Source organism: Amblyraja radiata, chromosome 1, assembly GCF_010909765.2.
Source record: "Amblyraja radiata isolate CabotCenter1 chromosome 1, sAmbRad1.1.pri, whole genome shotgun sequence".
Lineage (NCBI taxonomy): Eukaryota > Metazoa > Chordata > Chondrichthyes > Rajiformes > Rajidae > Amblyraja > Amblyraja radiata.
In genome coordinates, this window is record NC_045956.1 from 90322197 (window position 1) to 90335416 (window position 13220).

Sequence of the window (13220 nt, forward strand, 5' to 3'; positions counted from 1 at the left end):
CTGCTAGTTGCTAGAATTTTAATTTCATTCTTAATTGATATCTTTTAACATACTCACCTTAACTGTTAGCTGGCTCATAAGCAAAGATTGCAACTCTGGACTTATAACAAGAAAAAATATGTATTAGTTCCAGGAAGATAATATAAAAATATTGATTACTTTTACTCCGTCAGTAATCAAGAGAAAAAATAAATCACAAAAAAGAACAGTAAAAGAAGGATGGAAATGGAAATCAAAGACCATTACATTTACTGAACCAGAAAAATAAACAGGACAATGGACAATGAAAGCAATCATATAAAAGTAACTGAACTGATATAAACAAAGGAAGCTAATGAATGGAAGATTGAGACGGAGAAGCAGAAAAATAGCTGTTAGTTCCAAATAATGCTCTCACCTAAATTAATTAAATATTAAATAGATTCTTAATGATTCTAGTTTTTATTTAGGTCAGCAATATGTTGCTGTCATCTGAACAAAATCAATGAAATGTATCCAAAATTAGATAAAATTAGCCTGCATTAGACAGACTATTTAAAAGTCAGGGTAAGAAGCAAGCACCACATGATTTTGTTAAATAAAATAACACTTTGGCATGCTGCCCCTAAAAATAATTTTGCCATCAGACTTAAAACAGGTTTCCTGAAAATTAATTAAACAAAATCAGAATCAGCAGAAGGCGGACAAAATATAATGAACTAATTGGACTACAAGCAAAAGAAAAAGAATCAAAGTGAGAATACACATTTCAAAACACCTTACAATTAATTGGTGGCAGTTTTGTAGATGGAAGGTGATCAGGAGAGAATTAAATTAGAAAATTTACAAAAGCCACAAATAAAAATGGTTATAAAGAAATGAAAACATAATTTAAAGTTTGGCGGCAGCCCTGTCAACCAACGATAATGGGAATAGACATGAAAAATGGAGACATTGCAAATTAAGTGAAAACATAACATGCCAAGTTTTACAGATATTCAAGGCATCGAAACGACAATTTATCATTAACTAACCTGGATATTAATGTGTGCGCCAGGTAAATTATTGAGCACATTTGTGTGTCATTTTAAACAGATTCTTGTGATAATGATCGAGTGGCTTTGCAAACTTACCTCGCTTTACCCCACATCAGCAGCTGCATGAATTCTTCCTGCACTGAGGTTTTAGTGTTTTTTTCCTAGACAGAAAAACATTTACAATTGAGATTATGCAACCTATCACCTTATGGGACTCTCATTACTATAGAGGCTATTGTACTACAATGGAAATAACAACATTAAATTCTGTGGTGCACTACTGTTTTCTGCAAAGAGGAGACACCTCTTAGAGTAGAATATGGAAAATTAAGCCGGCAAGAAAAGAACGCGTTTGAAAGAGATAGTAATGGCTGGGTAGTTCAGACTTTTTGGATTCATTGGGTTAGTTTAAACATGCATAATCTATTATGTGTTTTTAAATTTTAAAATAAACTTTTCAATAACCTTTAAACAATGTAATTTTTTGTGTAATGTATCATTTTTACTAATTTTTGAATAAGACATAAAGAAACATAATGTCTAATTCATTGACAGCTATTTCAGTCTGAATGTGTGTTTTATGGTCATAGCAGTGTTAGCTTAATTCAGCACGAAATCACTGAAACAACTGTTTTGGAGGAACATTTCATCATCCATTTTGAAAATTGTTTCAACTAAAGCAAGGCAGTTTCAGCATAAAGATTGTTGCAAATGATTAACTAACCAGCACAAGGTGGGACAGTGCTTGTAAAATATTTTGGAGATTTACAGTAAGTCTCCAGGGAACTACCTTTCATACCATTGTGTTGTTGTTCTTTTGTTAGCTTCCAACATTTTATGCACAAATACATTATATTCAGGGCTGCCAACTCTCACGCTTTGAGCGTGACACTCACGCATTTCAGCCAATTCTCATGCCCTCACGCTGAAGACAGAATTCTCACGCTGACAGGCTGTCTTCAGTCCCTGCACAGCAAAGATCCTATAGCGGAGCACAGTTTGTCTCAAGTTTGCGCCGAATGACAACGATCTGCACGGATTGGGGAAGCGCGTCGGTCCCGGACAGCGGGTGCCAGCGCTTTTGTGAGCCGTCTGCGAGCCCGCTCCCTCCCTCCCTCCTGCCCTTCAACTCACACGGCAGCGCCAGCGCTGCCAATCCACACCAGACTCCCCATTGGGCAGCCCGGGAAAGAGAGGGAGGGGAGAACGAGAGAGAGAAAAAAAGGGAGGGATGGAGGCAAGGAGTGACAGGGGGAGGGAATGTAGAAAGGGGATGAAGGAAGGGAAGGAGAAAGGGGTGAAAGAGGAAGTGTGAGGAAAAAGAGGGAGGGGAGGAAAGAGAGGGAGGGAGGGGGAGGATGGAGGGGGGAAGGAAAGGTGTGTGTGTATCCCTGTGTGTGTGTGTGTCTCCCTGTGTGCGTGTCTGTGTGTGTGTGTGTGTGTCTCCGTGTGTGTGTCTTCCTTTGTGTATGTGTCTCCCTGTGTGAGTCTCCGTGTGTGTGTGTATGTGTGTGTGTGTGTGTGTGTGTGTGTGTGTGTGTGTGTGTGTGTCTCCCTGTGTGTGTGTCTCCCTGTGTGTGTGTGTGTGTGTGTGTGTGTGTCTCCCTGTGTGTGTCTCCTTGTGTGTGTGTGTATGTCTGTGTGTCTCCCTGTGTGTGTGTCTCCGTGTGTGTGTCTCTGTTCGTGTGTCTCCGTGTGCGTGTCTCCCTGTGTGCGTGTCTCCCTGTTTGCGTGTGTCTCCCTGTGTGCGTGTGTCTCCCTGTGTGCGTGTGTCTCCCTGTGTGTGTCTCCGTGTGTGTGTGTGTGTGTGTCTCCCTGTGTGTGTCTCCCTGTGTGTGTGTGTGCATGTCTGTGTGTCTCCCTGTGTGTGTGTGTCTCCGTGTGTGTGTCTGTGCGTGTGTCTCCCTGTGTGCGTGTGTCTCCCTGTGTGCGTGTGTCTCCCTGTGTGCGTGTGTCTCCCTGTGTGCGTGTGTCTCCCTGTGTGTGTGTCTCCCTGTGTGTGTGTCTCCCTGTCTGTGTGTGTCTCCCTGTGTGTGTGTGTGTGTGTGTGTGTGTGTGTGTGTCTCCCTGTGTGTGTGTGTGTGTCTGTGTCTCCCTGTGTGTGTGTCTCCCTGTGTGTATGTGTCTCCGTGCGTGTGTGCGTGTGTGTATGTGTGTGTGTGTGTGTGTGTGTGTGTGTCTATCTTTGTGTATGTGTCTCCCTGTGCGTCTATTGTCACATCCTGGCCTTAGACAGGGCTGCCAACTCTCACGCTTTGAGCGTGAGAGTCACACATTTCAGCCAATTCTCACGCTGATAACAGAATTCTCACGCTGTCTTCAGTCCCTGCACAGTTTGTCTTTTTGCGCCATATCACAACGATCTGTGCGGTCTGTGGAAGCGCGTCAGTTGGCGGCTGTGAGTGACGTCGCATCACTTCTCTTCTCTTCTTTCTTGGTTGGATGTGCAGCCGCCGACAACATGAAGCAGCCGGAGATAAAACTAACCAGGTGAATCGGTTGTAAAACATGGGGAGGACCACAATGAGGTCAAACATCTAGGACATCTAGGACAGGGTTCGGCAACCTACGGCACACGGGCCGTAACCCAAAAAACCTGAACACCCTCCTCCCATCCACCCTCTAGAGTCCCCCTAGTCCTCACCTTTCACCCCATCAGCTGTCGCATACAGCACATAATCCTCCGACATTTTCGCATCCTCCAACGAGATCCCAGCACTAACCACATCTTCCCATCTCCACCCCTTTCTGCTTTCTGCAGAGACCGTTCCCTCCACAACTCCCTGGTCAACATCTCTTCCCACCCGTTCCACCCCCTCCCCAGGTACTTTCTCCTGCAACCGCAAAAGATGTAACACCTGTCCCGTTACCTTCCCCCTCGACTCCATCCAAGGACCCCGACAGTCTTTCCAGGTGAGGCAGAGGTTCACTTGCACTTCCTCCAACCTCATCTACTGTATCCGCTGTTCCAGGTGTCAACTCCTGTACATCAGCGAGACCAAGCGCAGGCTCGGCGATCGTTTCGCTAAACACCTCCGCTCAATCCGCCTTAACCTACCCGATCTCCCAGATGCTCAGCACTTCAACTCCTCCTCCCATTCCCAATCCTACTTTTCTGTCCTGGGCCTCCTCTATTGTCATAGTGAGGCACAGTGCAAATTGGAGGAACAGTACTTCATATTTTGCTTGATTAGCTTACACCCCAGCGGTATGAACATTGACTGCTCTAACCTCAAATAGCCCTTGCTTTCCCTCTCTCCCCATCCCCTCCCCCTTCCCAGTTCTCCCACCAGTCTTATTGTCTCCGACTACATTCTATCTCTGTCCCGCCCACTCTCCTGACATCAGTCTGAAGAAGGGTATCAACCCGAAACGTCACCCATTCCTTCTCTCCAGAGATGCTGCCTGTCCCGCTGAGTTAATCCAGCATTTTGTGTAAACCTACCTGATCTCCCGGTTACTAAACACTTTAACTCCCCCTCCCATTCCCACACTCACCTTTCTGTCCTGGGCCTCCTCCATAGTCGAGAGTGAGGCCCAGCACAAATTGGAGGAACAGCATCTCATATTTCCCTTGGGCAGCTTACACTCCAGCGGTATGAATATTGACTTCTCTAATCTTGCTTTCCCTCTCTCTCCATCCCTCCTCCTTCCCAGTTCTCCGACCAGTCTGACTGAAGCTGATTACATTTTATCTCTGTTTGCTTTGTTGTCAACTTCTCCTAGCTAACAATGATCGATTCTACATTTTCCTTGAGCCGCATCTCCCTTGATGTCTCATTTTCACACCTTACACTTCCTTATCTCTGTGTCTCCCTCGACTTTCAGTCTGAAGAAGGGTCCGAACCCAAAACGTCAACCATTCCTTCTAACTTTACACTGGTTTCTTTACATTTCCCCTCCAGTGCAGGTGTATCTTCCTGTGAATATTTAATGGTAACCACCTTTCTGGTTTCACATATCTTGAACATGTATTGCATTACAAACAATACCATGCATTGTTCCGGTGCAGTTTTTCGATTATTACTTAATGCATAATTTGCTGAAATAGAATTATTTGTGTCAGCACTGACCTGTACAAACTTTGTCAGCCTTAAGTCCATTTGCATTAATATATCTTCCCAGGCTTCACACATGCAGGCCAATGATAGTTTTTGGTACTAGTGATTTAAAGAAAAGGGCAATGAATAATAAAGAAAAATAGTGAAGTAACCAAGGTTAACTAAAAACAGATTATCAGTTGATGCAGATTGTGATCTGCATTTCAGTCAGTCAAAGATTCAACTCTTCCCCTTCATTAAAATTTCAATTAAGTTTGCAACTTTTAAAAAGAAATAGCATGACACGAAAGCAAAATTATATTGCGTGTTTTGATTTTATTAATTAACATTTACACAATAGCATCCAGATTAGAAATGTGAGCATCTATATTCCAAATATGTTCTGCCAACATTTCAGAAACAAAATTGGCACTTAGGGAAATTGGGATTTTTGTATATTTATACTGGTGCTTTGGGAGATAGATCGAAACAATTGAGGAGCAGCCTTAAACATTGTTCGTTTAACAACACAGTATTTCTAAAAGATTTAAAGATATTGCTCAAAACTTTTGAATTACTGATTTGCAGTTTTTTAGTTCTTTCAGGAAAGCTTGTTTTTATGATGTCAGTGTTCGTTTTGTAAAATGCAAGTGAGCAGCCAGGATTCCTGTCACCTAGAATGCAGATGTGTAATATGCTTGAAGTTCAGCATGTGACTGGTAATATGCTTAGGGGTCCATGCAATGCTGTGCTAATCAATTATGTCAAGCATTATCGTTCAGAAAGGGGTTTGAGGCAACTCACTACGGTTTTCCTTTTACCTTTTCTCTTTCCATGTTCATCATTTACTTTATAACAGTATTCATATTTCTATATCTTAACCTTTTCATAGCATTGTGGAGTTAGCTAACAGATTATTTTTCTTGCCCAGCAGACTCCACTACTTCACGGGCTTAAATCAGAATACTGAGGCAACAAACTACTTTTCAAAAATCATCCAGACTTCCTGAATAAAAATATCAACATGGACATTGAAAATGTATCCTGGCAAATACATAAAAGTCAAGTCTTTTAATTTTTGAAATGCAACACCAAGTCTCCAAGTTCTCAGCGACCAATGTTGACTATGCACATGGCAACAATATTCATTTGTTAAGCAGGACCTCATTGTGGCTACATAAAACAGGATACATTAGATCTTCAGACTGGTCTTCAGATCTGGTCTTCAGATATGTTAGATCTGAAAAGACTGGACCCTTTCCCACCCCAACCAACACTTCACAGCCTGACCTCAGTCTGCAAAGACTGTGCCCGTCTACACCCACTCCTCCCCATTCACCACTTCACACATACTTAAAGCAAGGCTCCATTCTGAAAAGACTGGACCCTTTCCCACCCACCCCTCTCCAATCACCACTTCACATGCAATTACCCACACCCTCCGTGCTGCACAACATCACTTCTCCATCATCAACAATAAAAATAGAGGAGGTGGAGAGGCTTTTCAGAAAACAGAAAAGCTGGAATTCTCCAGGACCGGACAATGTTTCCCCCTCTACTCTCAAGCTCTGTGCCGAATAACTGGCACACGGTCTACACAGATATTTTCAACCAGTCCCTGCAAACCTGTACCGTCCTTGCCTGCTTCAATCAGAATCAGAATCAGATTTTATTCGCCAAGTATGATTTGCAACATACGAGGAATTTCGCTGACCAGGTCAGTCATAAAATTAAAAGCAACAGACTCAAAAACATATTTAACATGAACATCCACCACAGTGACTCCAACTCATTCCTCACTGTGATGGAAGGCGAAATAATGTTCAAGTCTCTTCCTTAGTTCTTCCTCGAGCCCTCCGTTGACGGGACGGTCTTGACTCCCGCAGCCGGCGGCGTCTGGGCCCTCCGCTTTGAGGCATTCAGCTCCTGCATCGGGGTGTTGTCAGCTCCCCCGCGCCGGGCGATCGAACCTCGCGTCGGGGCTGGACCTACCTTCTGCGGCGTTGGAGCTCCCGACTTGCTTCTCCCGAGACTGCGAGCCCTTGTTGGTAAGTCCACAGTGGTCACGGTGGAAGCAATCCCAGACAAGGGATCCGCTCCGATGTTAAGTTCGCGCCCCGCGGTGGGGCTCACGACAGTCCGAGGCGGCTCCCAACGCCAGCGTTGGTAGGCCGCATAGCCCGGAGAATGTGATCCAAAAATTAATCACATCTCCGGGAAGGTAAGGACTTGAAAAAAGATTTCCCCCGATCCACTCCCCCCTCCCCCCACATTAAACAAACTGAAGAACATAAAAACAAACTTTAAACAGACACTAAAAATAAAAATAAATAAAAAAAACGAACAGACTGCCGGCAGGGCTAGCCATCTCCCTGGCGCCCCTGGTGGTACGTTGAATGCAGAGCTAAAATTAACAAACAAAATCCTCGCATAGGTCCCCTGGCGGTCTAGGTGCTGGAGGATGAAGTGCAGGCCCAGGTTGACTGCGGCATCCACAGGTCTATTGGCCCGATATGCAAACTCAAAGTCTCCACTATTGTACCTGTACCCAAAAAGGCAAGGATTACTGGTCTTAATGACTACAGGCCTGTCGCACTGACCTCTGTAGTCATGAAGACCCTTGAAAGGCTTGTGCTGGCCAAGCTAAAAAATATCACGAACCCCCTGCTGGACCCTCTGCAGTTTGCATATCGGGCCAATAGATCTGTGGATGCCGCAGTCAACCTGGACCTGCACTTCATCCTCCAGCACCTAGACCGCCAGGGGACCTATGCGAGGATTTTGTTTGTTGATTTTTGCTCTGCATTCAACACCATTGTGCCAGAGCTACTACATTCCAAACTTTCCGAGTTGACTGTGCCTGAACCCTTCTGTCGGTGGATCATCAGCTTCCCGGCAGACAGGAAGCAGCATGTGAGGCTGGGAAAGCACATCTTGGACCCGCAAACCCTCAGCACAGGAACACCGTGAGGCTGCGTACTCTCCCCTCTCCTCTACTCTCTCCACACCAATGACTGCACCTCCACTGACAAGCTTCTCAAGTTTGCGGACGCAACAATCCTGATTGGACTGATCCAGGATGGGGAGGAAACTGCCTACAGACAGGAAGTGACACAGCTGGCATCCTCGTGCCATTACAACAACCTGGAACTCAATGCTCATAAGACAGTGGAATTGATTGTAGACTTTAGGAGAGCTCCCCCTCCCCTCACCCCACTCATCATCAACAACACCAGTTACATCTGTGGAGTCTTTAAAATTCCTGGGAACCATCCATCTCCATGGACCTTAAGTGAGGGGCTACCATCGACTCCACAGTCAAAAAGGCACAACAGAGGATGTACTTCTTGCGGCAGCTGAGGAAGCACAATCTGCCCCAGGCAATGATGGTCCAATTCTATATGGCCATTGTAGAGTCTGTCCTCACTTTATCCATCATGGTCTGGTTTGGCTCAGCCACCAAGCACGACACCCCGAGGCTGCAGCGAATCGTCCGATCAGCTGAGAAAGTTATTGGCTGCAACCTTCCCTCCATTGACGAACTGTACACTGTAAGGGCCAGGAAGCGAGCAGGTAAGATCATCTCTGACCCCTCTCACGCTGGCCACAAACTCTTTAAATCACTTCCCTCTGAAAGGCAACTGTCAAAGCTGCCACAGCCAGACATAAAAACAGCTTTTTTTCCCCACGAGTAGTAGCTCTACTCAATAACCAAAAATCTGTTGCCTCCTTTTGCTCTGGTATTTTATTTAATTCACATTTAATTCAATAATGTTTTATTATTAATGTTTAATGTTTTATGTATCATTCTTAACTGTCACTGTATGTCATGTTGTCACTTGTGGGCAGAGCACCAAGGCAAATTCCTTGTATATGAATACTTGGCCAATAAACCTATTCATTCATTCATTCATTCATTCATTCATTCATTCAATCGAAAATAATGCAGCATCTTCCACACATTTCTGGTAGGCTTCTACGATATAAGAAAATTGTTGAGAAACAAGTCATTTGCAAATGATGGATGAAAGATCAGCTTTTATCAAGGGATGGAATACAATAAAATCAGTAACACCCACTATCACTAGAGCTTCCAAATACACACTTCACCATACCCAAAGCTTCAGGTATGCTGATACCAGTGATTCAGTAAACTAATTATTTCGAATGAAATATCAATATTTCTCAAAATAGAACCATATCCAGGATCAGCATTTTCTAATTTGCATCACTAATCAACACATGCACTGGACACAATAAACAAAGTAATCTCAGAACATGCTTTCAACAGTACAGTTATGGATTCTATTGGTAATTTCCTTCTTAAAGGCCTAGCATGTAATAAGGAAAAGGCCACAATCAGGAAGCTTATGGACCAGAAGTGTAAAATTTACTTGTTTTGTTCTTTGATTTTTTTTTAATTATTCTTGGCTAGGGATAGTGAAGAAAGCTATTTTTGGCTCCTAGATATCTGATTGATGAACCCAGTGAACTGACGAGAAACCAATGCCATGTGCAAGTGATAGATTGTTATCAATTAAAAAATAACTCAAATTTAAGGCAGAAATTGGGGACACTAAGACAAATAAAATATAATGAATAATTAATCTTCAGTATTGATCTGATATAGTTCAAATTTGTAACTTTGGACTGTACCTGGAGGAGTGTTGAAATATGAGTGAACTTCCTGGCCATCCGAGTCACTTCAGGTAAACAATCTGAGAGCAAGGTGGTATCTAGCTGTATAAACAAATGATAAGACCTTATATTATAAAATCAACATTTTGTTTCAATCTTACTACTTTCATTTAATTTGTTAAATTCCTCACAATGCTCATAACTGTAGCTTATATAACTAATTCTAATTTGTCACAATCTCTAACAGATGAATTTAATATACACTAGACTAAGTGGGACCCGTTGGGTCCCAGCATCACACAGGAGGGCTGGTCATCCAACGCAATATTCCATCTCTCCACCAATTCTAATATTGGTGACCAGTTGGGGGGGGGGGGGGGGGCTTTCTGGAGCGCTAGTATGGGTGTTGTGGGCTGAAGCGACTGGTTTCCAGAGGGCTAGTATGCAAATTGTGCACCAAATGGATTCTTGGGCTGGCGTCTCAGTCAATCAAGCCTGTTGTGCTGGCAACTCACTCACTCACAGCTGGTAGGCTGGTAGTTGACTCACGGCTAATCCTTGAAATTCTATTTCAAGCAGGGTATAAGGCCACCAAATTCAAGTGCAGTTTCTTACCACTTCTAGCAGGGTGCAAGGCCACCAAATTCAAGTGCAGTTTCATACCATTTGAAGTAGGGTGCAAAGCCACTAAAAACAGCGAGTCGTGACCTCTCCCTCCTCCATCCAGCAGAGACTGAGCCACACCCACATTTCCGGGTTTTATAACCCCTCCCCCCCCCCCCACCACCGGAAAAGGTGTGGCTTTCATGGAGTGATTGACAGGAGAGATTCTCAACATTTAAAAAAAAACTAATAACACTTTTATTTTTCATTGATGGGAAGAATTCTCTGCACCTGCTCAGCGGAGGGGGACTGAGTAAGATGGCCAAAAATCACAACCGTAAGTGGTAGCGTTTTATCTAAAATCAATATACAGTGCAAACAGGAAGTAAGTATATTTACAGTAGTGCCTTTTAACTTCAAGCCAAAGCACCCAAGCCACCATTTGCAGCAAGTAGTGCATTTCAACTTCATGCCACCATTTGCAGCAAGTAGTGCATTTCAACTTCATGCCACCATTTGCAGTAAGTGGTGCCTTTCAACTTCAAGCCAATGCACTCAAGCCACCATTTGCAGTAAGTAATGCCTTTTAACTTCAAGCCATTGCACCCAAGCCACCATCTGCAGTAAGTAGTGCCTTTCAACTTCAAGCCACACTCAAGCCACACCCAAGCCACCATTTGCAGTTAGTAGTGCCTTTCAACTTCAAGCCACACCCAAGCCATCATTTGCAGTAAGAAGTGCCTTTCAACTTCAAGTCAAAGCTCCCAAGCCACCATTTGCAGTAATTAGTGCCTTTCAAGCCAAAGCAACCAAGCCACCATTCGCAGTAATAGTGCCTTTCAACTTCAAGCCAAAGCTCCCAAACCTCCATTCGCAGTAAGTAGTGCCTTTCAACTTCAAGTCAAAGCTCCCAAGCCACCATTTGCAGTAAGTAGTGCCTTTCAACTTCATGCCATCATTTGCAGTAAGTGGTGTCTTTCAACTTCAAGCCACACCCAAGCCACCATTTGCAGTAAGTAGTGCCTTTCAACTTCAAGCCAAAGCAACCAATCCACCATTTGCAGTAAGTAGTGCCTTTCAACTTCATGCCACCATTTGCAGTAAGTGGTGTCTTTCAACTTCAAGCCACACCCAAGCCACCATTTGCAGCAAGTAGTGCCTTTCAACTTCAAGCCAAAGCAACCAAGCCACCATTTGCAGTAAGTAGTGCCTTTCAACTTCAAACCAAAGCAACCAAGCTACCATGTGCAGTAATAGTGCCTTTCAACTTCAAGCCGAAGCTCCCAAACCACCATTTGCAGTAAGTAGTGCCTTTCAACTTCAAGCCAAAGCAACCAATCCACCATTTGCAGTAACTAGTGCCTTTCAACTACATGCCACCATTTGCAGTAAGTAGTGCCTTTCAATTTCATGCTACCATTTGCAGTAAGTAGTGCCTTTCAACTTCAAGCCAAAGCAACCAAGCCACCATTTGCAGTAAGTAGTGCCTTTCAACTTCATGCCACCATTTGCAGTAAGTAGTGCCTTTCAATTTCAAGACACACCCAAGCCAAGCCAACCAGGGGAGGAGGGGAGGGGGAGGGGGGCGCTTTCTGGAGCGCTAGTATGAACCATTTTAGAACCAATAGTATTTTTTTGCAAGCTTTAGAACCAATAGACATTTTTTTGCAAGCTTTAGAACCAATAGAGACACTTTTTGCAAGCTTTAGAACCAATAGACATTTTTTGCAAGCTTTAGAACCATAGATATTTTTTTGCAAGCTTTAGAACCAATAGACATTTTTTTGCAAGCTTTAGAACCAATAGACATTTTTTGCAAGCTTTAGAACCAATAGACATTTTTTTGCAAGCTTTAGAACCAATAGACATTTTTTTGCAAGCTTTAGAACCAATAGACATTTTTTGCAAGCTTTAGAACCAATAGACACTTTTTGCAAGCTTTAGAACCAATAGACACATTCTGCAAGCATTTTAGAACCACTAAGGGCACTTACATTTGAGTAGACATGTGTTCAGTGTTATTCACAGCTCAGAGAAACATGACCCTCTGCCTTCCTCCATCTTGAAGAGACTGTGTGGCACACCACTTCCTGGATTTATAGTCCCTCCCCCCTGCTGCCAGCGGGGGCAGCAGAGAGAATGGGGAATTTTGTAAAAACATTAATATCTCTGTCATTTTTAATCGACGGGAATAATCCTCGGCACACATGCCGCGGAGGGGGGCTCTGAGCAAGGTGGCCAAAAATGACGGCCGTAGGTGGCGGCGTTCTCTCGGAAATCGCAGCACAGATGGCCAAAACCGGTCAAGAACAGACTTTTAGTAATATATAGATAACAACTGAAGGTATAATGGTTTTCTACTGCAAACCAGGGGAATTTTTACCTCAATTACCAAACCACCAGGACTTATTTGGAATATTAATCATACAACCCTAAACCAAGTAGACTAGATACAAAAATACATTTTTGATCAAAGGTCAAGAAATCCTACCTGAAAATAACTGATAATTGGCTCTGGTTCCTTGGATAATTGAACCTCTGTAATTACGGACAATGCTTTTAAATCACTGGATAAGCAAAGATCCAGGCATCGGCCTACAATCTGCAGAAGGAAATCGAATCATGTTAAAGTAGAACACTTCACTATTCATCTTTTGAATAAAAAAATGCAAATTGTGTTTTCAAAAACCAAGGCTAATATTCAAGCCATCTTTAACAAATTGAAGTTCTATCACCTGCGTGATCACCAGAGTCCCCAAAATCTTCCCTTTACCATGAAACTGCTTGTTGTCCCAAACACAGCTGAATGAGTTACTTCAATACTTTCCTCTGAGAGTGTTTTTAATGGTGGATAATGTTTCAGCATTGATTTCCTTGTACTTTTGATACTCTTGGTCACTTTGGTCTCACTGCATGTTGATGT

At 43.4% G+C, this 13220-nt stretch overlaps 1 protein-coding gene across 3 annotated transcripts in view; it reads right to left on the bottom strand.

The window, feature by feature from the left end:
* The window catches only part of anapc4 (anaphase promoting complex subunit 4), a 96271-nt gene that overhangs the window by 44163 nt on the left and 38888 nt on the right, over positions 1-13220 (bottom strand). For all 3 annotated transcript variants that reach the window (XM_033026488.1, XM_033026473.1, XM_033026482.1), the window contains 5 exons: positions 12789-12899; positions 9713-9796; positions 5090-5176; positions 1113-1177; positions 58-100 (listed from right to left, as the gene is read on the bottom strand). In XM_033026488.1, the coding sequence (XP_032882379.1) occupies positions 58-100; positions 1113-1177; positions 5090-5176; positions 9713-9796; positions 12789-12899 (390 nt within the window). The remainder of the gene's footprint in view (positions 1-57; positions 101-1112; positions 1178-5089; positions 5177-9712; positions 9797-12788; positions 12900-13220) is intronic.